The sequence below is a fragment of the Aethalodelphis obliquidens genome, unplaced genomic scaffold, assembly GCF_003676395.1.
Source record: "Aethalodelphis obliquidens isolate GAN/ISIS:26980383/991018 unplaced genomic scaffold, ASM367639v1 scaffold7, whole genome shotgun sequence".
In the NCBI taxonomy this organism is placed as follows: domain Eukaryota; kingdom Metazoa; phylum Chordata; class Mammalia; order Artiodactyla; family Delphinidae; genus Aethalodelphis; species Aethalodelphis obliquidens.
In genome coordinates this window covers 37,065,771-37,093,454 of record NW_020837951.1, presented here as the reverse complement: position 1 = coordinate 37,093,454, position 27,684 = coordinate 37,065,771, and the positions used below count along the sequence as shown (strand labels likewise).

At 40.5% G+C, this 27,684-nt stretch overlaps 1 protein-coding gene across 5 annotated transcripts in view; it reads left to right on the top strand.

Moving 5' to 3' along the window:
* The first annotated feature begins 8,427 nt into the window (after positions 1-8,427).
* UNC13B (unc-13 homolog B) overlaps positions 8,428-27,684 on the top strand; it is a 226,154-nt gene continuing 206,897 nt past the window's right edge. For 4 of the 5 annotated variants that reach the window (XM_027105593.1, XM_027105589.1, XM_027105590.1 and 1 more), the window contains exon 1: positions 8,450-8,748. In XM_027105593.1, coding sequence (XP_026961394.1) covers positions 8,727-8,748 — 22 coding nt within the window. In that variant the 5' untranslated portion in view covers positions 8,450-8,726. Of the gene's footprint in view, positions 8,749-27,684 lie in introns of all 5 variants that reach the window. The other variant, XM_027105592.1, reaches the window with a different exon arrangement.

Below are 27,684 nucleotides of genomic sequence, written 5' to 3'. Positions count from 1 at the left end.
TGACAGTTGTCTACCATAGCAATGACCTCAAATTGCCAAATTCAAAGGCCTTTGCCCAAGTCCTCAAAATCTCTGCAGCATAATAAGAAGACAAATAGCCTAGTTAAAAATGGGCAAAATACTTGAATAGGAGGCATTTCACCAAAGAAGATACATGAATGTTTAAGAAGCATACGAAAAGGTGCCCATCATTATTTGCCTTTAGGGAAATGCAAATTAAAATCATGAGATCCTATTACATACATACATATCTAAAATGGCTACAATAAAAAACACAGGTAATACCAAGTGTTGGTATGGATATGGAGAAATTGGAATCCTTATACATTGCTGGTGGGAATGAAATATGGTGTAACTACTTTGAAAAAGTTTGACAGTTTCTTATGTCCACACAGAGACCTATATGTGATTATTCATGGCGACATTATTCTTAATAACCCCAAGCTAGAAAAACTCAAATGTCCATCAAATGATGAATAGATAAACAAAATTCTACCCATGCAATGGAAGGTTATTCATCAGTAAAAAGGATGAAGTATTGATAAATGTTGCAACATGGATAAATATCAAAAACATTATGTTAAGTGAATGAAGCCAGACACAAAAGACATAGGTCTTTGTGTCATTGTATAGCTCCATTTATATGAAAGGTACAGAAAAGCAAATTGTGACCAAATCAGGTCCGGCTGCTTGCCGCTCAAAAATCAATACTCAGGGACTTCCCTGGTGGTGCAGTGGATAAGACTCTGTGCTCCCAATGCAGGGGGCCTGGGTTTGACCCTTGCTCGGGGAACTAGATCCCACGTGCATGCCGCAACTAATGAGCCTGTGTGCCACAACTAAGGAGCCCGTGTGCCACAACTAAGGAGCCCACAAGCTGCAGCTAAGTAGCCCGCCTGCTGCAACTAAGACCTGGTGCAACCAAATAAATAAATAAATATTTTTTTAAAAAAATCAATACTCAAGAGAGGCAAATGTTGGTAGAAAGGAAAGTTGCTTTTAATCAGAATGCCAGCAATCTGGGGAGACGGTGGATTCAGTGTCTCCCAAAAACCACCTCTGAAGATTCTGCTCAGTGATGAAAATGTTTAAAGGGTAAAAGGGAAGTAATCTCAGTTAATCATTGAGATAGGGGGTCAGAGTCGTTACTGTCCCCCACTGTGTGCAGGCTTGTCTCACAGGCTTGTAGATGCTATCTTGTCACACAGTTTGTTCATATATTTTGTTGGTGCGATCACTGAAGGGGAAGCTAGGGAAGAGATCTGGTCATCTGTTAATTACTTATTTTTCATTTCTATTTCTTTGATCTATGCAAAGCACCAATAGGTTAGTCAATGTATTCTGTGATCAAAAGATTTGAAAGCTGTGCTAGGGCCGAAGTTGAGTAGAGCATGGGGGTGCCTGGTTTAAGGTTAGTGGCAAGACAAAGGTCCTCCTGCAGAGAGCTCTTTCCTGCCAAAAACTGTTTACCACTCTATAGAGACATAGAGTAGACTAGTGATTGCCTGGGGTTGTGGATGGGAACACAGAATGGCTGCAAATGGGTACAAGGGACCTTTGGGGGGGGCAACGGAAATATTCCAAAATTGGATTGTGGTAATGGTTGTGCAACTCTGAAAATTTACTAAAATCATTGGATTGTACACTTAAAACAGGTGGATTTTATGATATGTAAATTATATCTCAATAGAACCTTTGAAAAGAAATCTCTGCAGCATTCAACAATATTTAGTAATGACAAAGATTCTCTTGTTAACCAAACTCTAGCTGGGCTCCTCTGAGCCCTCTTCTTGGCTTGTCCTCAACCTCAGCCTACAAACGCTGAAAAAACACTAACATAGTTTCTAATAGTGCAAGGTTGCATCCCTAAGGATGACTCTTAAAGCACCTGCCTGAGAAAACTCAAGGCTGCCAAAAAGATATAATGTTTGTTCCAGCCAACACCTAAAGATAGGGCCCCTGTCTCCCAGTCTCTGTGGGAGGGTAGGAGCCTGACTTCAATAAGCACCAGTTAGCAAACCCAGCTGGGTTTTGCATGGACCAATCCCCTTCCTTCCTAGGTCTTGTAATTTTTCACTTCTCTGACTCTGCTGAGCCCACCCCCCCAACTTCCTCCCTGTTCCATCATTCTCCCAGTCATCTCTGTACAAATTGAAGTTGAGTTGAGTTCACTCTAGACTATTTTCCCTATTGCAAAAGTATAGTACTGATTGAAATCTGTCCTTACCACTTTGACTGGTATCCAGCTTTATCTTTTTTAAAATAAATTTATTTATTTATTTATTTTAATTTTAGCTGCATTGGGTCTTCATTGCTGTGCTTGGGCTTTCTCTAGTTGCGGCGAGCAGGGGCTACTCTTCATTGCAGTGCGTGGGCTTCTCACTGCAGTGGCTTCTCCTGTTGCGGAGCATGGGCTCTAGGCTCACGGGCTTCAGTAGTTGCAGCACACAGGCTCAGTAGTTGTGGCTCGTGGGCTCTAGCACTCAGTCTCAGTAGTTGTGGCACACGGACTTAGCTGCTCTGCAGCATGTGGGATCTTCCCAGACCAGGGCACGAACCAGTGTCCCCTGCATCGGTAGGCGGACTCTCAACCACTGTGCCACCAGGGAAGCCCCCTCAGCTTTATCTTTGACAATAATTAATCCTTAAAACATTCTCACTCACTCATTCATTCATTCATTTATTCTAGTCAACAAATCTTTTGGGGGCACCTTTGCCAAATGTTGTGCTATGTGTTACAGAAAGATAGAGAAAACATCCTTTGCTGTTGAGGTGTGCTGAGTCTAAAGAAAAGACAGATGTGCAATTACTCTTCCATACGATAAGATTTATAATGGAAGTATATACAATTGGTTTACTTATTTTCCTGTTTTCCCTCTCTGACCATTCCGTTCCTGTCTCCCTACTCTTGGTAGGTGTCCTCTGCAAGCCGACCTTTGTTCCCTTCTCATTTTGTAGTCTCCTGGCAACCTTATAGTGCCAACTCTCAAGCTCTTTGCAGCTTCTTCTTAAATACCTGTACAGGTTGAACGTTTTCATTTCCTGATTTGTTTGTGCCACTTATTCTCTGTGTATAGAACGCCCTTTCTTCCATCATTTCATGTCCAGTGCTATCTATATTTTGAGATCCATCTCCTCCATATGCTACTTCCCTTGTGAAGCCTATCTTGATTCCTTCCATAGCTTCTGCTCAATTCCTCTGGTACTTGAAAGATGATATAGCATTATGGCTAACTTCTTGAGCTCTGGTGAGAGATACAGCTGGGTTTGCATTCTGGCTTTGCCTCATTTTCTTTATCAACAAAATAGGGATTAAAATAGTTACACCTTTATTGATTGAAATCTCTATCTCTAGCCTGGACTGCTCTCTTAGGGTCAGTTATGCATCACTGTCTAATGGGTATATCTGAAGGTTATCCTAGGCAATCTCAAACTTAATATACGTGTCCAAAGGAAACACATCTTTCTTTCCAAAACTACATTAACTGTAGCATCGTCATCTTCCTAGCCAATCTGCCTTTATTTTAATTAATTAATTTATTTATGTTTCGGTTGCACCCTGCGGCTTGTGGGATCTTAGTTCCCCGACCAGGGATTGAACCGGGCCCAAGGCAGTGAAAGTACAGAATCCTAAGTACTGGACCGCCGAGGAATTCCCCAATCTGACTTTAAAACTCTCTCCTCTGCGCTTTCCTGGTGGCGCAGTTGTTGGGAGTCCGCCTGCTGATGCAGGGGACACGGGTTCGTGCCCTGTAGGCCCGCGTACCGCAAAAAACAGAAAACAAAAACTCTCTCCTTTGCCTTCTCACCCAGTTGTTGGCTACAAAAGAAAGGATATTCTCTACTATATTCATAGTCACTATGTGCCAAGTTATATCACTTTTGGCTCCTTAACACGAGGGAAGTGTTAGAGGGATTGTCCCTTTCCTTCCCCCTCAGTTCCGTATTTACTGCCCTAGTTTAGTTCCTTCTTATTATCTGTCATAGATCTTTCCTATCACCTTATAAACTATTCAAGGATAGGAACTATGATTTGTTACTTTTGTATCCTCTATGCCTGACTTAAAAGGTATTTAATAAATATTTGTTGAAATGAGTTTATTTATTTATTATTTATTTATTTTTGGCTGCACCGTGTGGCATGTGGGATCTTAGTTTCCCAACCAGGGATCAAACCCCATGCCCCCTGCAGTGGGAGTGCAGAGTCTTAACCACTGGACTACCAGGGAAGTCCTGAATTGAGTTATTTATATTAAATTTCTCTGTGAAGACATTGGGAAACATTTCCCAAAGATATGGAACTTGCAAGAAGGGCAAACTTTTAATAGTCTTGGAGCATGACTTAAAGGTGGTCATAAAATTCAGTAGAGGGTTCCCCTGCAACAGGGTTCTTACTCTGCTCCTTCTGCCTGAGAGTTTCCAAAAAGACAGCAGCAATGCCAGCCCTGGGTATTTTGGCTTTATTGTCTTGAGATTTTTGAGTTTCCTTTATTACTTACTTTCTTTGATCTCTCTCTCCTTCCTCCTCATTTCCTGGATCTCAAAGAGTCTTAGCTGTCAGCTACCTGCCAGCTAAGTCTAAGTGTGAATTCCACTCAAATGCTGAAGAACGTTCAAGTAGTGTACTGGAAAAACTAATGAAGACAGTGGGACAAGAAGGCTCTGGCTTTTTATCTCTGAGTTGCTTCTGAAGATATCCTTACCTTGCTGATGATTATAACTGGTCCTGGTCAAGTGCCTAGAGAGCAGAGGACCTTAGTGCCTTCTTTTGCTGAACTTTTAACTGGGAAACTGGGGTGCCTCAAAGCGTACATCACAACCTTCAGACACTGACTCTTGCTCTGCTTATGTCTTTTCACCTCCCAGCTGCAATCCCCCCTCATGTCCACAACCTAAGCAGTAATGAACATGTATTGGGCATTTAGTATGTACCAGGTAATTTTTTTTTTTTTGCAGTACGCGGGCCTCTCACTGTTGTGTCCTTTCCTGCTGCGGAGCACAGGCTCCAGACGCGCAGGCTCAGCGGCCATGGCTCATGGGCCTAGCTGCTCCGCAGCACATTGGATCTTCTCAGACCGGGGCACGAACCCGTGTCCCCTGCATCGGCAGGCGGACTCCCAACCACTGCGCCACCAGGGAAGCCCCTGTACCAGGTAATTTAAATGCATTTCCTCATTTAAACCTGAAAACCCTCTTATGAAGTAGATACTGTTATTATTTCCTGGGAAATAGAGGTCCTGTAGCTTGCCCAAGGTCACAAGTACCAGAGCTAGGACTCAAGCCCAGGTGTGATAGGCAGATTTCTAAGATGGCCCCGCAATGATCCTGCCTCCTGGTAGTATTCATGTCCTGTGGAATTCCCTTTTCTTGAGTGTGACTTGCTTCTGATGAATAGAATACAGCAAAAACGAGGAGATGGCACTTCTGTTATTAGGTTACAAAATATTGCGACTTCCCTCTTGCTAGTAGACTTTATTGCCTTCTCACCTTGCATGCTTTGAGGAAGCAAGCTGCCATGTTGGAGAGGTCCACATGACAAGGAACTTAGAGCAGCCAATAGCCAAGAAGGAACTGAGGCTCTCAGTTCAAGAGCCCAGGAGAAGTTGAGACCTGCCAACAATCATAGGAGTGAGATTGGAAGTGGATCCTTTTGCAGTCAAGCTGAAACTTTGCTTGCAGTCTGTAAGAAACCTTGAACCAGAGATTCGACTAAGCCATACCCAGATTTCTGACCCATAGAAACTGAGATAATATTGAAATATCTTTAATTGACAAAGATTTTTTAAATGTTACTGTTCAGTGTTACACAGTACATATCAGTATATCACTCCCAGGTTGCTGATGGGAAACATGCTTGTATAGACTTTTTGAAGTCAACATGGTATATATATCAAGAGCACTAAAAAAAAAAAAAAAAAAAGAGTACTAAAATTGTTTTTAATTAAACATTTTTTTATTGAACTATAATTGATTTACAGTGTTGTGTTAATGACTGTTGTACAGCAAAGTGATTCAGTTATACATACATATACATTCTTTTTTAAAATATTCTTTTCCATTAGGGTTTATCATAGGTTATTGAATATAGTTCTCCGTGCTATACAGTAGGACCTTGTTGTTCAGAAACTGTGAGATAATAAATGTTGTTTCAAAGCACTAAAGTTTTGGGTAATTTGTTATATGACAATAGGTAATATACCAGGTGAATCTGATTGGTTTCAAAGTTCACGCTCTTCACAATTTTATTAGGTTGTTTCCCACTACTCTATACTGTTTCCAAGTGAGGTTGACTTTCCATCCTTTCTTGGATGGCCTCTGCATCCCCTAGGAGAATCCCTGGTTCCATAAGAGGTTTGTTTTTTGTTGTCTCCATTCTTAGTTCCAGAATGCAGAAGTTTAACACCTTTTTAGTCCCTTGCTCTTGAGGTTAGGACAGCTGGGCTAAATAGCTAGATATTTCAACCTCCAGCAGCCCAGAGAATGCCCAATGTTTTTAGGGTCAGGCATCTTTGTTAACTAGCCTGGCTCAGCTGCCCTGCTCAAAATCTTTCTCAGGGTATTTCTCCAAATTTGGACAAACACTGCATAGGCCAAGTCTTCTTTCCTTCTCCAGGTTCCTACTTATATCATTTGGAGTGTCACTCTCGCCAAATGCTATATTCCAGTGAGAGGAGTCATATGCTAACTAGGCTTGTTTTTGGAGGGCAAAGACGGTGTTACATTAATATAGACCCTCCCTGGGTCTGACAGGCAGAATCCAACTGGGCCAAGGGCTTACAAACACGGAAACTTGAGCTGATCTAATGTGGACTTAGAAAGTACCCAGTCTAATGGTGCTCAACTCCGGCATCACAGAATAATCTGGGGAGCTTTTAAAAGGTAGGATGCCTGAGCTCTACCACAAACCAATTAAATCCAAAATTTGGGGTGGATGAGATGTTGGATCTGTACATGATATTATGTGCATTCCTGTTTTCTGCTCTGGTCTTTTTCACTTCCTCGCATGTATGTACATCATCCTGCCAGAAGTCCTCAGTTTAAAATGACTATCTTCTCTCCATCCTTCATTAAATAAACATTTACGGGGCTTCCCTGGTGGTGCAGTGGTTGAGAGTCCGCCTGCCGATTCAGGGGACACGGGTTCGTGCCCTGGTCCGGGAGGATCCCACATGCCGCAGAGTGGCTGGGCCCGTGAGCCATGGCCGCTGAGCCTGTGCATCCGGAGCCTGTGCTCCGCAATGGGAGAGGCCACAGCAGTGAGAGGCCTGCGTACCGCAAAAACAAACAAACAAACAAACCAAAAAAACAACATTTACGGACTGATTACTATACACTAGGCACTATATACTATATACAGACATTGGAAATACAATGGAGACCATGAAAACAGGTCTAGATGAGAACTGAGGTCTCCAGACATCTTCCTTTAGGCTGTCGTCTTCTTTTTTTTTTAAGGAGGGTGAGACATTTGTTTAAAGTTTATTATTATTATTTAAAAATTAACTATAGCCCATTCTTCTAAAATTATTTATTTATTTATTATTATTTTTTTTGGCTGCTTTGGGTCTTCGTTGCTGCACGCGGGCTTTCTCTAGCTGCAGAGAGCTGGGGCTACTCTTCCTTGTGGTGCGTGGGCTCTAGGTGTGCAGCCTTCAGTAGCTGTGGCACGTGGGCTCCGTAGTTGTGGCTCCGGGTGTCTAGAGTGCAGGCTCAGTAGTTGCGGTGCACGGGCTTAGTTGCTCCGCAGCATGTGTGATCTTCCCGGATCAGGACTCGAACCCGTGTCCCCTGCATTAGCAGGCGGATCCTTAACCACTGCGCCACTAGGGAAGCACAGTAGCCCCCTTCTTTATTGAGGTATAGTTGACATATAACATTATATTAGTTTCAGGTGTACAACATAATGATTTGATATTTGTATACACTGCAAACTGATCACCACAATAAGTGTAGTTACCATCCATCACCATACAAAGTTACAAAAGCTTTTCTTTCTTGTTAAAGTCCATTTTTTAAAATTGAAGTATAGTTGATTTACAATATTATGTTAGTTTCAGGTGTACAGCAAAGTGTGGTACGATCTTTTTAAATTGTTACAGTAAGCTGCAAGGGATAGACTCAGAAGGAAGTCCGATAGATATTCTCAATGAAAAGAATCTGTTCTTGGGTGGAAGCCCCGCCCACGTGAGAGGGGCAGAAGGCTTCAATTCCCGCCCCACGCAGGTGAGGGGGAAGCCCGCCCCTCTCTGCAGCAAGCCTAGTAAGTGTGCGGAGCCGCCTTCATTCTTTCACTAAGAAAAGCGGAAGGGGACCCCACCTCCTACGTGCCCGTGAGGGGGCGGGGTCGGCGGACTGGGCGTGAGTTGATTGGCTGGGAGGCGGGGCGCAACGGGTTGGCTCTGTCCCGGCGCTCTCCCGGATCCCGGCTGGAGTGAGGGGAGGGTGTCCCGGTCGCTCTTTCCTCTCAGCGATGGCGCCGCGGTGCCGCGCCCAGTCTCCCGCCTGCCGGCCGGTACTCACCACTATCGGGAGCCCGCTCAGACGGTGAAAATTGGAGCGGGTCCGAGGGAGCGGCGGGAGGCTGCCTGCGAAGGAGACCATGAGGAGCGGCGAGACCCGTGGGGTCGATAGCGGGAACAGCTGCTGCACCTGCTGAGAGGAAAGAGGGAGCGGCCCGGCGCAGCTGCGGGGCTGGGGCGCGGCGGAGGCTCGCCGGCGCCTCGGCCATGTCGCTGCTCTGTGTGCGCGGTGAGTGCGCGGACTGGGGTGCAAGGGCGGACGTCTCCCTGGGGTCTCCACGGGCTTCCAGTGGGCGTCGGGTTACCACCTTTTCCAAACTTTACGTCCCATCCGTGCCTCGGGGAACCATTATGTTAACTCATTTTTGAACATTTAAAGAGTTCTTTCCATTCTCTCTTGTTTTTCCTCGCGCTCCTATGAGGGACTGTTAGCTCTCCGTTCCGGTGTCCATGTGACAGTGTTGTTGGCTGGCAGGCCCAGATCCTATTAAACAGTGTCTGGCGCTCTCCTCTAGCGAGAGTGAACGAGCTAGGGACCGCGGATAGTTGGTGTCTGTTCATAGCGGGCAGCCCCCTATTCTTTTCTTCCTCCTCCCTGCACGGTAAAACCTCAGTCGGCTTAGTAGCAGGTTCTTTTTAATCACGCTTTGAACGTGTAGTGGTACACCTGTCACATCCCTTCTTTCAGCGTATTTCTTGGCTTGCACCCCTTTATTGCTTGTCTTTGTCCCCTGCTCCTTCTGTGGGTTCTAGGCTAAGAATGTGCTCATATTCGACTTGGAAAGGTGTGTCGGCTTCTCTCCTTTTGGAGCAGAGCATAAGAAGTATGATTTATCTATTTACTTCTATCACAGTAACTAAAGGTGAAGTCCTTTATTGCCTTTCCACTGACCCACCTAAGAAAATATTTAAGGCAAGAGCTTTGGGATTTAAGATGAGGCAAGGTGCATGGACTAAGCTCCATGAGGGTAGAGACTGTTTCTTAATGGTTTTTGTATTCCGGGTGCCTGACGTGGTAGAAGCTCAATGCTGATTTTGAATGAATGCAGGGACTGTGATTTTAGAGATTATCTGATCAGAAAAAGCAGGGTTTGGATTACCCATTGAATTTGATCTTGGGAAATTCAAGTTACAGCCTATCACATCTGTGTTGAGCTAGGTGGAATAAGGTGGCTTCGTTGTGAGTGAGAGAATTTATCCACAGGAACCTTTTCCTGGCACCTTTTACTGGATAGAGTTCATGTTTCTTTTGGCTCTATGGATTAGAAGCATTGTTGTGATCTCTGTTAAGCGTTTCCCCCAGCTTCTGGCAAATGGAACTGATTTCCTCTCTTCTCTTCCGCTGTTGTTAAATCTGCTTTAACCCAGAATGGATTTGGCTCTTTCCAGGGATTATGAGACACACAGAAATTTTCTTCTTTCATGGTTGATTTTTCATTAATGAGAATTTTGCTTTGATTTTAGTAAGACATTTTCTCTCAGCAGCTGGGAATCTATTTTTTCCTTTAGATCCCTGCTGTTGAGTAGCAGGATTTGAGAGAGGTTGGGTTTTGCAATGTCTATTGGACAGTTTAAATCTCTGCTGCCACACTGTATTACAGAACTAGCCCTTATGAAAGATTCTTCAGGCAGGAGCATTATTGAACCAGAAATTCCTATTTAATTGAATTTAAACTTTAGAGAAGGAGCTGCTGCTGTTTTCATTTGTTCTCATATCAGGAAGCTTTCATTTTCTAGAAATTCTGTTAGCTAGCTAAATTCTTTCTCTTCAATGTTACATTAGTCATATTTCTCCTTTTGAACCTGGAGGATTGGAGACCAGCAGGTCATTGTCTTTTGAATGTAGATCCTGAAGATTATTAATTATGGAAACAAGTGGCTACCTTGTACAGAAGTAGTCATATTAAATGGCAAGGTATTTATGCTGGAGAAACTTACAGAAATGGATCAAAATAAATCTTTTTATTTTTAAAATATTTTTGTTATTTATTATTATTATTTTTAATAGATCTTTATTGGAGTATAATTGCTTCACAGTACTGTGTTAGTTTCTGTTGTACAAGAAAGTGAATCATCCATATGCATACATATGTCCCCATATCCCCTCCCTCTAGAGCCTCCCTCCCTTCCTCCCTATCCTACCCGTCTAGGTCATCACAAAGCACCGAGCTGAAAAATAAATCTTTTTTTAAAAAAATATTTATTTATTTATTTAATTTATTTTTGGCTGTGTTGGGTCTTCGTTTCTGTGCGAGGGCTATCTCTAGTTATGGCAAGTGGGGGCCACTCTTCATCGCGGTGCGCGGGCCTCTCACTATCGCGGCCTCTCTTGTTGCGGAGCACAGGCTCCAGACGCGCAGGCTCAGTAGTTGTGGCTCACAGGCCTAGTTGCCCCGCAGCATGTGGGATCTTCCCAGACCAAGGCTCGAACCCGTGTCCCCTGCATTGGCAGGCAGATTCTCAACCACTGCGCCACCAGGGAAGCCCTGAAAAATAAATCTTTTAAAAGTGACATTCCTTGTATTATATTTTGGCAGTTAGGAATGTTGTTCATATTCAGAAAGAAACCTGTGTAATGATATTATATAACAACTCAATTTCAGTTCATCTTGGAGTAGAATTGAATTAGAAACTTTTTCCATGTAGTCAAAGACATACTGTGTTCTTAGATTGGAAGAATCAATATTCTTAAATTGACCATACTACCCAAGGCAATCTACAGGTTCAGTGCAATCCCTATCAAATTACCAATGGCAGTTGTCACAGAACTAGAACAAAAAAACCTTAAAATTTGTATGGAGACAGAAAAGACCCCAAATATCCAAAACAATTTTGAGAAAGAAGAACAGAGCTGGAGGAATCATGCTCCCTGACTTCAGACTATACTACAAAGCTACAGTAAACAAAGCAGTATGGTACTGGCACAAAAACAGACATATAGATCAATGGAACAGGATAGAAAGCCCAGAAATAAGCTCACACACCTATGGTCAATTAATCTACAACAAAGGAGGCAAAACTATACAATGGAGAAAAGACAGTCTCTTCAATAAGTGGTGCTGGGAAAATTGGACAGCTACATGTAAAAGAATGAAATTCGAACATTCTTTAACCCGTATAGAAAAATAAACTCAAAATGGATTAAAGACCTAAATATAAGACCGGATATTATAAAACTCTTAGAGGAAAACATAGGCAGAAGACTTTTTGACATAAATTGCAGCAATATTTTTATCTAGAGTAATGGAAATAAAAATAAACAAATGGGACCTAATGAAACTTAAAAGCTTTTGCACAGCAAAGGAAACCATAAACAAAATGAAAAGAAAACCCACAGAATGGGAGAAAATATTTGCAAACGATGTGACTGACAATACCTTAATTTCCAAAATATACAAACAGCTCATACAACTCAATAACAAAAAATAAACAACCCAATCAAAAAGTGGGCAGAAGACCTAAACAGATATTTCTCCAAAGAAGCCATACAGGTGGACAATAGGCACATGAAAAGATGTTTAACATTGCTAATTATCAGAGAAATGCAAATCAAAACTGCAGTGATAGGGCTTCCCTGGTGGCACAGTGGTTGAGAATCCACCTGCCAATGCAGGGGACACGGGTTCGAGCCCTGGTCCGGGAAGATCCCACATGCCATGGAGCAACTAAGCCCGTGAGCTACAAGGCACAACTACTGAGGCCCGCATGCCTAGAGTCATCGAGGCACAACTACTGAGGCCCGCATGCCTAGAGCCCGTGCTCTGCAACAAGAGGAGCCACCGCAATGAGAAGCCCGCTCGCCACAACTAGAGAGAAGCCCACATGCAGCAACAAAGACCCAACACAGCCAAAAATAGAAATCAATCAATCAAAAAAACCCACAAAAAACCCGCAGTGATGTATCACCTCCCACTAGTCAGAATGGCCATCATTAAAAGGTCCACAAACAATAAATGCTGGAAAAGGTGTGGAGAAAAGGAAACTCTCCTACATTGTTGGTGGAAATGTAAATTGGTGCAGCCACTGTGGAAAACAGTATGGAGGTTCCTTAAAAAACTAAATATAGAGTTACCATATGATCCTGCAATCCCACTCCTGGGCGTATGTCTGGAGGAAACTCTAATTCAAAAAGATACATGCACCCCAGTGTTTATAGCAGCACTATTTACAATCATCAAGACATGGAAGCAACCTAAATGTCCATCGACAGATGAATGGATAAAGAAGATGTGAGATATATATGTACACACACACACACACACACACACACACACACACACACAGAGTATGGAATATTACTCAGCCATAAAAAAGAATGAAATAATGTCATTTGCAGCATAGATGGACCTAGAGATTATCATATTAAGTGAAGTATATCAGACAGAGAAAGACAAATACTATATGATATCACTTATTTGTGGAATCTAAAAAAATGATACAAATGAACTTACAAAACAGATAGACTCACAGACATAGAAAACAATTTGTGGTTACCAAAGGGGATTGGGGGAGAGAGATAAATTAGGAGTTTGGGATTAACATATACACACTACTATACATAAAATAAATAAACAACAAGGACCTATTGTATAGCATGGGAAAGTATACTCAATATCTCATAATAACCTATAATGGAAAAGAGATCTGAAAAAATACATATATATTATAACTGAATCACTTTGCTGTACTCTTGTAACTAACACAACATTGTAAATTATACCTCAATTTAGAAAAAAATTTCAAACAGTATTTAACCTGATGTAGAATTTGGCAAACTGGTATTGATTTAATCATCTCCAAATATCTCAATCAAGAAGTCAATTTCTTGGTCTAACTCTTTAATCATGCCTATTCCCTGCAGGTTAAGGGCTCTCAGTAGTCTGACTCCAGCCCTCCTTTTGGTCCTATGTTCTTGCCTATCCTTATTAGCACTAACTTTGTTCATTCCTGCCTTGGCAGTGTTCCACATTTATACTCTCTGAAATAGTCTTTTTGTGTTTTCCGCTTATCAAAAATGTATTCTTCATTTCCCAGCTTACAGTCTCAACTTTTGTTGTTGAAAATGTCCTCAGTTCCTCAGTCCACAGTGATCTTTCTTCTTTACACTCTTTAAACTCTTAAATGCATTAAAACATAAATTACTTATGGTCTGAACAGTGCCACTAAATTGACAATGAATTGTATACCACCTAGCAACTAGTCTTGTGCTGTGCTCATGGTGACCCAAACAAAGGAGATAAAAGCACTAGTCAGATCAGTTCTGGAATTTTGTGTTCAGTCAGGGTATTTGATTCTAAGAGGCACACTGAGAAACTGGAATTTCTTCAGAGAAGAATAATTAGAATAATGGTGTAGAAACCATTTGAGGAATTGAGAGGTTTAGTTCTTGAGAAGATTTAAGAGGGGGGAGGATCATAATAGTAAATGAAAATTGTCTAAACTATTGCTCCAGGGGACAGAACTAGGACAAGTTGACCAGTGATTGAAAATGATAGGAAATTAGATTTAGCTTAACATAAGGAAGAACTTTAACAGAGTTGTTCTTAACTAATGGCATGGACTACTTTTGAGGATTTTTTGACATAGGATACTTTAAGCAGAGACTGAATGAGTGGTAAAAGGAATTTTGACGTTGAGTGGGACGTTAGACTTGAATTTTAAAAAACACCCTTTTATAGAATTCACTTAGTCTTTCTTCAAACATTCGGCACAGCTTTCTTCACAATACTGATATCTTTTTGCTTCCATAGGAGCCAGTACCACATAAGCAACTCCAGTAAATTAAATCAATGATTTTCTTTAACTTTTGTTGTCTTGGTGTTCAAGACTGTTTTCTCCAAACAAATAAGCATTTTGAGAATTGAGTCTTTCCGTATTTCTTTTTTTTTTGTTTGTTTGTTTGTTTTTTTGCGGTACGCGGGCCTCTCACCGCTGCGGCCTCTCCCGTCGCGGAGCACAGGCTCCGGACGCGCAGGCCCAGCGGCCATGGCCCACGGGCCCAGCCGCTCCGCGGCATGTGGGAACCTCCCGGACCGGGGCACGAACCCGTGTCCCCCGCACCGGCAGGCGGACGCCCAACCACTGCGCCACCAGGGAAGCCCCTTTCCGTATTTCTTTGTAACTGCCACAGTGTTTATAACTGAGCGCTGGATTTCCCTCCCTAATTTGAACCAGAAGTGACTACACTTGACTTGTTAAAAAATCAAAAACAAAAAAATAGTCTTGGAGGTATAAAAAGCAATATATGCTAATATATTGTTAATCATAGAAAATTGAGAAAATGCAGAAAAGTGTAAAAAGGAGAATAAAAATCATCATGGTCCTACCACCCACTCAACACCATTAAGTTTTTTGTTCATTGCTTTCATTGGTTTGTTTTTATTATAGAGATAATGTATATGCATGATAAGAAATTCAAACAATTTAGGATGTGAAGTGAAAGGAAAAAGTTCTCCTGTCTCCATTCCCTATTCTTACTCCCCATATGAGCATATATAATTTAACCAGTTTCATATTGATGATCAGAATTTTTTTTGCTATTATAAATTTTGCCTTTATAAACAATATAATTTATAATTTTGCTACTATAAACAATGCTACAATGAACATCCCTGTAGATGGTTTTGTTATGTTTGGAGATCGCCAATCAGCTTTCCACCTGGTCTTTCTGTGTGATTTGCTCATTGCTGTTTTCTTGGCATAATAATTACACTCACCTGGACCCATTAGCAAACCAAGTGCCTCAACATCTCTCATATCAGTAATCTTCTATTAGAAGCAGATCCTTCACCAGTAGGTAATATTTTTTGCTTACCAGAAATACCAAAGACCTCAGCTCTTTTAAGTTTGACCTGTGATTTTCATGTACTTTTCTTGTTTATCTTCTTTGTATTATTTAAAAATTATTTTTTCTATATTGAACATTTATTACTTGTGTTTTTAAAACAGAACAAAACAATGTCACTAGTGATGAGAACTATACCAAGTCAATGTATGTTGTGACTTGCCCTTAGAAAAGCTTATCATAATTTATCATTACATATCAGCCATCTAACTAACTGAACAGGTACTACTGGGAAACTCTTAGGAGGTGAACTCTGATGGACACTCAGGACACCTATTGATTGTGGGTTTATTCTAGCCTGGGGAGACTCCAAAGATATATTTTGATTTACTGCCACTCTGGAAAGTAGGAATAGTAATGATTTTAGAGTTTTTAGGTATAAGAACAGGTTGCTCAAGTGCTTTCTTCTCATCTTATTTCTCCAACATTGTCATCTGCCTCAGCTAAATCCTTGCTGCTACGTTTTCATCACATCATGGTTCAAGTAGTCCCTGCCCTTACAGGCAGAGTTGCTTCTGGGTGTCTTTTGCTTAGCTATGGCATCAGGAAGTTGATTGTGCCTTGTCTGAGCTAGGCAGAAGGGGGAAAGGACCAATTTCCTCTGCCAAAGATAGTGTCATAAATTGTGTTCTTCCTTATAAGCGGTACATTCTGTAAATTTTTTAGTTTCTAGAGGTGGGGTTTCTGGAAGTTGCACTCTAGGCCAACAGACTGAGTGTTTATCCTATTTTACCAGTGCTAGGTATTTCAGATTTTGCTATGTGAGTTTGTTTAAAGTTTGGGCTGTGTATCATTAGTAAATATTTGTTGAGTACCTTCTCTGTGCTTGTTATGTAGTAGATAAGAGCCCAAGCAATCTACATAGGTCTTAAAATATCTCCTTTCTTAGATAAACTCAGAATCCATTAGGATTATTAGGTCTGATTTGGGATAAGCAGAGTAAGTTAAGTTCCTGCTAGAGCAGGGAAATACCGCACTATTTTTTCTAACTTTTAAAGCAAGATTCTTTAAGTTTGGGAGGTGTTTTATACATACCTTATAGTGGACTGTCTTTAATAAAGTTCAGAGAAGATTTGATAGTTGTATATTAAAATTTTTTTTATTGACTTATAACATGTATATTAAAATACACGAATCTTTTTTTGATTAGTCATTCATTTTAATTTTTTAATTATTTTATTATATTTTTAATATCTTTATTGGACTATAATTGCTTTACAATGGCATGTTAGTTTCTGCTTTATAACAAAGTGAATCAGCTATACATATACATATATCCCCATATCTCCTCCCTCTTGGTCTCCATCCCACCCTCCCAGTCGCACCCCTCTAGGTGGTCACGAAGCACCGAGCTGATTTTCCTGTGCTACATGACTGCTTCCCACTAGCTATCTATTTTACATTTGATAGTGTATATGTGTCCATGCCACTCTCTCACTTTGTCCCAGCTTACCCTTCCCCCTCCCAGTGTCCTCAAGTCCATTCTCTACGTCTGCATTCCTGTCCTGCACCTAGGTTCTTCAGAACCTTTTTTTTTTTTTTAGATTCCATTTATATGTGTTAGCATACGGTATTTGTTTTTCTCTTTCTGACTTACTTCACTCTGTGTGACAGACTCTAGATCCATCCATCTCACCACAGAGAACTCTATTTTGTTTCTTTCTATGGCTGAGTAATATTCCATTGTATATATGTACCACATCTTCTTTATCCATTCATCTGTCGATGGACAATTTAGGTTGCTTCCATGTCCTGGCTATTGTATATAGAGCTGCAATGAACATTGTGGTACATGACTCTTTTTGAATTATGGTTTTCTCAGGATATATGCCCAGTAGTGGGATTGCTGGGTAGTATGGTAGTTCTATTTTTAGTTTTTTAAGGAACCTCCATACTGTTCTCCATAGTGGCTGTATCAATTTACATTCCCACCAACAGTGCAAGAGGGTTCCTTTTCTCCATAGCCTCTCCAGCATTTATTGTTTGTAGATTTTTTGATGATGGCCATTCTGACTGGTGTGAGATGATACCTCATTGTAGTTTTGATTTGCATTTCTCTAATGATTAGTGATGTTGAGCATCCTTTCATGTGTTTGTTGGCAATCTGTATATCTTCTTTGGAGAAATGTCTATTTAGGTCTTCTGCCCATTTTTGGATTGGGTTGTTTGTATTTTTGATATTGAGCTGCATGAGCTGCTTATAAATTTTGGAGATTAATCCCCTGTCAGTTGCTTCATTTGCAAATATTTTCTCCCATTCTGAGGATTGTCTTTTCGTCTTGTTTATGGTTTCATTTGCTGTGCCAAAGCTTTTAAGTTTCATTAGGTCCCATTTGTTTATTTTTGTTTTTATTTCCATTTCTCTAGGAGGTGGGTCAAAAAGGATCTTGCTGTGATTTATGTCACAGAGTGTTCTGCCTATGTTTTCCTCTAAGAGTTTTATAGTGTCTGACCTTACATTTAGGTCTTTAATCCATTTTGAGTTTATATTTGAAAATACACAAATCTCTCGGGCTTCCCTGGTGGCGCAGTGGCTGAGTCCGCCTGCCGATGCAGGGGACACGGGTTCGTGCCCCGGTCTGGGAGGATCCCACGTGCCGCGGAGCGGCTGGGCCCGTGAGCCATGGCCGTTGAGCCTGCGCGTCCGGAGCCTGTGCTCTGCAACGGGAGACGCCACAACAGTGAGAGGCCCGTGTGCCGCGAAAAAAAAAAAAAAAAGAAAATACACAAATCTTAACTTGTATGGCTCACTGGATTACCACAAAGTGAACACACTCATGTGACCACCACCTAGGTCAAGAAATAGAATACTACTAACACCCCAGAAGCCCACCGTACCCTTCCTCTCAGTCATTACTCCCTTCCATCTTCCCAAAGGTAACATTATCCTACTCTAACACTGTAGTTTAGCTGTTTTTTAAAAATTAATTAACTTTATTTTTTAAGAGCAGTTTTAGGTTCATAGCAAGATAGAGTATATTTTGCCTGTTTTTGAGCTTTTTAAAATTGAGGTATTATTGACATATTGAACTTTTCATAAATGGAATTATAAGATATTTCTTTTGGGCTGCTTCTGCTTAACATTATGCTTGTCAGATGCTTCCTCTTGATGCATTTAGCAGTAGTTTATTTTTATTACTGTGTAGTATCTCATTGTATGAATATGCCACAGTTTATTTACCTTTGCTGGACATTTTTGTTTTCCATCTTGGACTATGATTTTATAATACCACTCCAAATGTACTTTGTATCTTTTAGTTCTACCTTTGTATGTCTATCTGATATATATATATCTGGGATTAAAATTTCTTGGTCATTGGTTATGTTCAACTGTAGCTGGTAATATAAAACAGTTTTCCAAAACCTACCTCCTAGTAACTGTATTCCTAATATTCATTTTTTAAAAAAAGGGAATTTGGCCAGGTTCTCAAACTACTTCACAGACATTAATACATACTTTTTACATGTTAATCCTGTAGGCTTGGAAATGTCTTTTTTTTTTTTTTTTAATGACCTGACGAGATCCATTATGCTCAAAATGATGCCTCACATCATTTGTGACCCTCATTTTTTTTTTTTTTTTTTTTGTACGCGGGCCTCTCACTGTTTTGGCCTCTCCCATTGCGGAGCACAGGCTCCGGATGCACAGGCTCAGCGGCCATGGCTTACGGGCCCAGCCGCTCCGTAGCATGTGGGATCTTCCTGGACCGGGACACGAACCCGTGTCCCCTGAATTGGCAGGCGGACTCTCAACCACTGCGCCACCAGGGAAGCCCAGCCCTCATTTTTTGAAAGAAATGTTGAGTTCATGTTTATGATGCTGAACAAGATAACAGCATAGCCCCTGAACTTAGTGGCATTACATACCTTTAAAAAAGAATATTTTCTAAAGAGATCAGTTAACATATTTTTATTTTTGCAACTTTACTGTAAGTCTGAAATTGCAAGATAAAAAATTTAAAAAAATTACTGACATGAGAAAATGTATGTGAAAATGGAGCTCAATGAAAAAAGAAAAAAGGGGTGAGGAGAATGGTCAAATGGTATGTAACTATATGGGGGAAAAGGCTGAAAAGATACATATCAAGATATTATCAGTGAGAGGCTCCTAATGGCCAAAGATGGGCAAGTTGCAATATCAATAAGGATAACAACCACAAGAATTGAAGCATATTAACTATGCTTAAATCCATGACTTCATAATACTGAAAACAACAGCAACTAATAGGTAACTATTGGAGGATACTAAAGGACCAAGTTTTTTGATGAGATTTGAACTGTCACAGAAGAGCAGTGAGCTCCATTTTCCTAGGGCTATTGAAAAATAACTTATTTCCTTCTGTATAGAATACTTAGGTGTAGCTGCTTCTGATGAGGAAGCTTAGATAACCAGCTCTGCATTTCATGCTTTGTTGTGATCCTTTCTGTGATTACTGAGAAATGAAATAAAAATGTAGGCATGTGGTAGAATTTTGTATTCAGCTTCATAAAGGAAATTGTTTCATTCTTCTATTTGTCTCTTCAGTAAAAATGAACTGGTAATTCTCAGGTGTAATCTCCAAAAGCAACTATCCACTGAACATTTGAGAGCAGCCCATGACATCAAAGGAAAATGAGTTATCAGGACTTCTTTTTTTTTGTGCTAGTGAACCCCATAGTGATAAAATATGTGGTAAAAATATGACAGGAGAAAGTTTGTGTTACAGTGTATGTATATAAACTGTATTCTGCTAAATATATAAAATAGGGAAAAATCAATTCTTAATCACTAGGAAGTACAGCTTTCCAAAAAAAAATCTTTTTAAAAATTCTATTACTTCTTCTATTTCTGTCCATTTAGTTCTTAGTACTTATTTGAGACTGGAGAACAAATAGGCCTGTGGATTGTGTTAGGCTATTAATTTTCTCTTACAACTGTTTGCTTTATTAATTTCCATAGTGTTTTACTATGAGTGATATTGAGAAGAGGCCAGAGGGCCATGAATGAGGAAGATCTGCCTAGCAACTAAGGAGGGGCTGGGCAGTGGGAAGGTAATTGCTTTTACATGTGATTCAAAGTGGGACAAAGATGATTCAAAGGGCTAGCTCACTTGTGTTTCTGTCTACTGTTATTAGTTATGAGCCAGATTTGTAGAGCCTTCATCTGCAAATGGATACAAGAAGTCTGGTTGCCAAGGAGAGGGCGGTGAATGATACAGATATAAACCTCTGTCCACCTCATTTCAGCCATCTAAACCCATGATCACATCATAGAGCATGTCACTCCTTGGAATGGTGCTCTGCTTTTATAATTTCAAACTTCATTATCTGACTATCTGATTATATTCCCCAGTCTGTCTTTCTAGCTTTTACTCTTACTATGCTTTACTAGTGTGATATAGGGTAGATGTTAAAAGTTTTGGTTTTAGGCAGACCTCAGTTGGTGAATATATCAGCTCCACAACTTACATATGTTACTTAACGTCATTGAAACTTAATTTCTACATCTTTAAAATTTATACATCCATTCAAAGTATTTATGAAGCTCCTATTAAAAGGAGATACACAAATAAAAAATAATATGATTTCAGGCAATGATAAGTACAGTGAAGGTAAGAAAGTAGGATACAGGGATTGAGAGTGATCTCAGTGGGAGAGCTATTTGAAGGAGGATTTTCAAGGAAGGCCTCATTGAGGAGGTAACATTTGAGCTGAGACCTGATTGATGAGAAGGAACCATCCATCAGAGACCTGAGGTAAGTTTTTCATGCAAAGTGAATTGGAAGCAAATATTTTGAGGTGAAGGAGAAAAGCAAGGGGTTACTGGAAGAGTGGTAGGCAGAGACTATAAATCAAAGATGCTTTGATTTATATTTTGCAAATGTCCAGTTTGTGGTGAATGGACTGGAGTGGGAGGCCATGGCTAGCAACAGTGGAAGCAGGGGGTCCACTTGGAGTGTTCAGGTGAGAGATGGATAAAGGCTTGTACTAAGGTGGTAGTACTAGAGATGGTGAAAATAGCTATAGCAAAGTATTGCTGAGATAATTGGGAAGATGATTAGCACTATCCCAGGCATTGAGTGAGCACTTATTTTAATATGAAAATAGTGTTAATGACCTTCATCCTGCTCTGTGACATCTATTTATCTAAGTCAGAAAGTCATCCTAGACTTCTCAATTGAGGAAGAAAATATATAGAGAGGAAGGAAAATTGTTAGGTTCAGCTGAGTTCATGGTGTCTGTAAGATAAGTTACTTAAACAATATGTTGAGTTGGGAAGTATTTGTCTTGTTGCAGATCACCCTTGAAAATGGTACCTGAAAATGTAGATCTGTAGCTTAGTAGAGAAGCCTGCATTAGAGATAAATTTTGGGAGTTGTAGTTATTTGGTAATAAAGCCATTAGCATGAATAAAATTGTACATAGAGGATAATAGAGGAGAAAAATTAGCTAATGCTGTACCTATGGGAATGGGCAGAAGAATTGATAGGTGTGATCAGAACTGTAGGAAAATGGAGGTGCTGTGTCAGTGTCTGAAGCCTAGACTAAAGGGAGTTTCAAGAAGGAACGATCAAATGATAGAGATGAATGATACTGGTTGAGAATAAAGAAAAACAATGTCATTGGATTTGAAAACTAGAGCAAGTTTCATTAGAGTAGTGTGAGAGTAGGCATCATATTAAAGCGGTTTAAGAGTCTTTGCGGGGGCTTCCCTGGTGGCGCAGTGGTTAAGAATCTGCCTGCCAATGCAGGGGACGCGGGTTCGTGCCCTGGTCCGGGAAGATCCCACATGCCGTGGAGCGTCTGGGCCCGTGAGCCATGGCCGCTGGGCCTGCGCGTCCGGAGCCTGTGCTTCGCAACGGGAGAGGCCACAACGGTGAGAGGCCCGCATACCGCAAAAAAAAAAAAAAAAGGAGTGTTTGGGAAGTGAAGAAGTGGAATCAGCAAGTGTAGGCTACTCATTCAGAAGTTTTGCAATCAAGAGAAATGTTGAGGGACTTCCCTGGTGGTCCAGTGGTTAAGAATCTGCCTTACAATGTAGGGGATGTGGGTTTGATCCCTGGTCAGGGAACTAAGATCCCACATGCTGCGGGCAACTAAGCCCACACACCACAACTAGGGAGCCCGCGCCTCAATTAGAGAGCCTGTGTGCCACAAACTACAGAGCCCACGGGCTCTGGAACCCGCATGCCACAACTACAGAGCCCATGCTTCCTGGAGCCTGCACACCACAACTAGAGAGAAGCCCGTGTGCCGCAACTAAAACCAGATGCAGCCAAAAATAAATAAAATAAACAAATAACAAGTAAATCTTAAAAAAAAAAAAATCCACGTTTCCAGTTCTTCCACTGCAGGGGGTGCAGGTTTTTTCCCTGGTTGCGGAGCTAAGATCCCACATGCCTAGGCGTGTGGCAAAAAAAAAAAAAAAAGAGGGGTGAGAGTGGTCTTAAGAAAAAGGAAATTTGAATGTTTGTAGCCCAATGGGAAGGGATCTATAAGAAGGAGAAACTTAAGATGAGTTGGGGGGAGGAGAGGAGCCAAGATGGCGGAGTAGAAGAACGTACTCTCCTCCCTCTTGCGAGAACACCAGAATTACAACTAGCTGCTGGACAATCATCGACAGGAAGACACTGGAACTCACCAAAAAAGATACCCCACATCCAAAGACAAAGGAGAAGCCACAATGAGACGGTAGAGGGGTGCAATCACTGAAAATCAAATCACTTAACTGCTGGGTGGGTGACTCACAGACTGGAGAACACTTATACCACAGAAGTCCACCCACTGGAGTGAAGGTTCTGAGCCCCACGTCAGGCATCTCAACCTGGGGATCCGGCAACGGGAGGAGGAATTCCTAGAGAATCAGACTTTGAAGCCTAGTGGGAAGTGATTGCAGGACATACCATGGAATATTACTCAGCCATAAAAAGGAACGAAATTGAGTCATTTGTTGAGACGTGGATGGATCTAGAGATCGTCATACAGAGTGACGTAAGTCAGAAAGAGAAAAACAAATATCGTATATTAACGCATGTATGTGGAATCTAGAAAAATGGTACAGATGAACCGGTTTGCAGGGCAGAAGTTGAGACACAGATGTAGAGAACAAACATATGCACACCAAGGGGGGAAAACCCTGGGGGGGTGGGGATGGTGGTGTACTGAATTGGGTGATTGGGATTGACATGTATACACTGACGTGGATAAAATTGATGACAAATAAGTACCTGCTGTATAAAAATAATAATAATTAAAATAAAAAGATGAGTTGGGAGTAGGGAGAGAAAATAACTGATTTCTCTGTAAAGTAGAATGCAAGAATTAGCTGAACGTGAGGGGGGTTCGGATGATTTAGCAAGCTTGGGGATATTCTTTCAACAGCTATTGTGCCCGGTACTTGGGGCAGAATTGTGGTTTTAAAAAATTTCTTGCCTTCTTGGAAGTTATATAGACTAGTGAGGGAGCTAGACATTAAGCAAATAGGAATAATGCAAATTAATGTAAAATTACAATTAGGAAAAAAATACAGCCATGATTTGTGCTATAAAGGAGAGTGTGTGTTGTTATGAGATCATGTGATAGGGAAAGTTACCTACTTAGGTTAGAGATGGATTACCTAATGAAGTGAAGATTGAACTGAGATCTAGAAGAAGAGGAGGAGTTAGTGAGACAAGGGAAGAAGAAGAATATTCTAGGCAGAAGAAATAGTATGTGCAAAGGCCTTGTGGTGAGAAGGAGGAGCTGAAAGAAGGCAAATACAGCTGCTATGCTCAGAGGAAGGGAAAAAATGGGTCAGGACAAGGGAGATAGGTAGGGCCCAACTATAGGGCCTGGTAGACCACGTTGGGGTGGAAGGTTAGTGGGAATGACACTGAGGGGGAGGGGCAGAAGGATAAAAGTTTATAAACTGAAAGCATGGGGTTTGTAATTGGATTTGAGTTTGAATTCTTTTTTCTACCACAGAAAACTTTTGGCAAGCGTCTTGACTATTAAGCCACAATTTAAAAATGAAGTGTTATTATCTGTTCAGTGTACCTAGGAGTTGAGAATTAAACCCTAAATGAGATCATGTGTGTGAAATTCCTTTGTAAGCTAAAGGAACTTTTACTCTTGGATAGTCCCTTTTTCTCTCTTTATAGAGGCTTAAATTACATATAATTGAAACTTATAACAAACTTATAAACAAAGAGGATGTGATCACTTCCATAAACATTTATTGAGCACTTAGCTACGGGTGAGGCATTGAACTATTTCCCCTGAGTATATAAAAATGAGTAAGAAATGGACCTTGCCCTCAAGAAACTGAGAGCCAAGATGGGGAAACATCCATATGTCCAACTAAATGTGTTGCAAGATACAGTTTGGTAATTTCTGAAATAGAGGTATAAAATAAAACGGGTGCAGAGATGGAGTCTTTGATTCCAACGGAGAGACAGGAAAGGCCTCAGATGGGAGAGGAAGAGGGAGGAGGTAAAGGTAGAGTCAGATTTTTCTTTTCTTTTTTTTTTTAAGCTGCAGAAACATTTTTAATATTTGAACTTGTAGGTATGTAACAATATCTATAGGATATTTTATTTATTTATTGAAGTATAGATGATTTACAATGTTTCAGGTACAGGTTTTTCTTTAAGGTGTCATTAATTGGGATAGGAAACAAAGAATAACAGCTCTGGGGAGTTGATGACTGGTTTTCAACCTGTTAAATTTGAGGTGCTGCCAATCTGTCCATGTGTCACAGATGGAAACATGACTTGGAAGATCAGGGTTAGAGATGTAGATTTGGTCCATTTTTTGTGGATCTTTTGGGTAGAGGAATGGTGGCAGGGTAAACATTTACTCAGCAGCATCATTATAATATATTTCATATAATATAATATTAATATATTTCATCAAATATAAGGTGCCAGAGATTGTAAGAAGCATAATTTTATGTACCATTAAGAAGAAATACTATTGATTGAGCTATGACACATCATTGATTGTAAGACACATTTTAATTTCAGAGTTGTTAAAATATGAGAAAATGTCCCACCATCTTAGATCAGTGAAATACTGAAGCTAACATTTAATGAGCCCTTACTCTTTGCCAAGCTGTCTGCTAATAAGCAGATAAGATTAATAATTTAATTCTCATGATAACCTTGTTAGTTTATCTTTATTATTCTCATTTTATAGATGAGGGCACTGGGTCCACAGAAATTAGTACTTTTATGTACTGTAGAGCTGAATTTAGATTTTTCTGCCTAACTATAAATGATAAAATACAAAATTGATATATAGGATACTGCTTTGGAGCAAGAAAAGAGTCTTATTTTATAAATAATGTTTAGGGGAAGATGGCTTTGTGCACTATTGGCTGTGAATGAGTCTCACTATAGCAGTGGTTTCTGTTGCTTAAGATGTATTCAGGGGCAACATTATAGCAGGTGTTTTATAGACTGGGGAGTTCATTATGGTTCTAGTTTAATAGTGTTCACAACTTAAATTCCTTTTTTCCCCCTTGGGAGGAAATATGGAATAATGGAAAATCCAGGACTTTGGATTTTGGAGAACCGTTTTGAGTCTCACTAGATAATGACTAAAATTTTATCTAGAAGTCTCTCCACTCAATCATCTTTTGTCAAATGGTAGAGATAATACTTGTGCCAGTCTCAGTTGGAGTGAGGGTCAAATTGACAGTAAATATAAAAGTACTCTGCAGTTAAAAAATAAAACAAAATGGACAGTGCAGAATGGTAGATATAATTGTTTTGAAAAATTTAGGAGTTGGAAGCTATTCATAAAGCCTGACCTAAGATATAAAACATACCTGAAATACAGCCACCTGTCATGTAAAATGAGAAAGGTAATCATTGTCTTGGGATATTATATACCAAGTCACCTTAAGAAATAAAATTGTAGACTTTCTTTCTTAGCTAGGTCTGGCAAAGTGCTGGTCTGCTGTTCTTAGGCAGTTGATGCTTGAAAATTTTAACATCTACTAGCCTTGAATATATCTGATTAAGAGAACTCATGTTGGTACATGCTTGTATTAGTTTTTGTTGTGGATTCAGTGGGAGTTTTTTTTTTTTGCGGTACTAAAAAATGGATTCCCCTTGGGAAAATAAGGGAGGGCCCTTGAGGACCCCATGTCTTAGGCTTAGTTGCACAAGGAAAGCACTCTTTCTATAATTTTAAAAAATTTTTTTTTGCGGTACGTGCGCCTCTCACTGTTGTGGCCTCTCCCGTTGCAGAGCACAGGCTCCGGACGTGCAGGCTCAGTGGCCATGGCTCATGGGCCCAGCTGCTCCGCTGCATGCGCGATGCTCCCAGAACGGGGCATGAACCCGCGTACCCTGCATCGGCAGGCAGACGCCCAACCACTGCGCCACCAGGGAAGCCCCGAGAGTTTTTTCAAGAAGACTAAAGTTCACAGTTTGTCCTGTTCTCTCTATGAAATTAGCTTAATATGCCTTACTGTTTTCAGCTGAAGCACAATATAGCCTTAAAGAACACATGTAAGGCGTTATTGTATACACTATATTATGTTGCTTACAAAGGTAAACAGATGCGGTCCATTCTTCAACTAGTTTGCATTCTAACAGGGAAGACAGATATAAGAGAATGTAACTGTGATATAGAACAGAATATGATAAGTGACATTATAGAGGAAAACTGAAATTGAACAGATTTCATCTGGGGGATGGTAGGGAAAGCTTTGGTGACAATTATTTTTCCTCATTATAAGAGCAATATATGATCACTTTAAAAATTTTGGAAAATACATCAAGAGAAAAATTAAAATTATAATTCTACCGTTCTTCTCTGTAGTATGTGTTTAGATATATATATATAAACTTTTTCTTTTACATAAAATTGCATCATACTTTATATGCAATTTATCCTGACATTTTTTTTTTTCCTAGTGGAATATTACCATATAGAGTAGAGCTTGACAAGGCCTCTCTGGGTTTATATCTTTAATTTTTTGAAACTGGAAAGGATCTTGTAGAATGTCTAGTAAGCTAAACCTCTAGTAAGCGAAGAGGTGCCAACGTAATGATTCATTTGAAGTTGTGATAGCAGTTTATAAGCTATTTGAAAATGTTTCTGAAAAAAACAAAATAGACAAGGAAGGGAATGCATTAATTGCTGCATCAATAATGCCGATCTGCTTACAGTTAAGAGATCACTGTAATTAGGGCTTCCCTTGTGGCGCAGTGGTTGAGAGTTTGCCTGCCGATGCAGGGGACGCGGGTTTGTGCCCCGGTCCGGGAAGATCTCACATGCCGCGGAGCGGCTAAGCCCGTGAGCCATGGCCGCTGAGCCTGCACGTCCGGAGCCTGTGCTCCGCAACGGGAG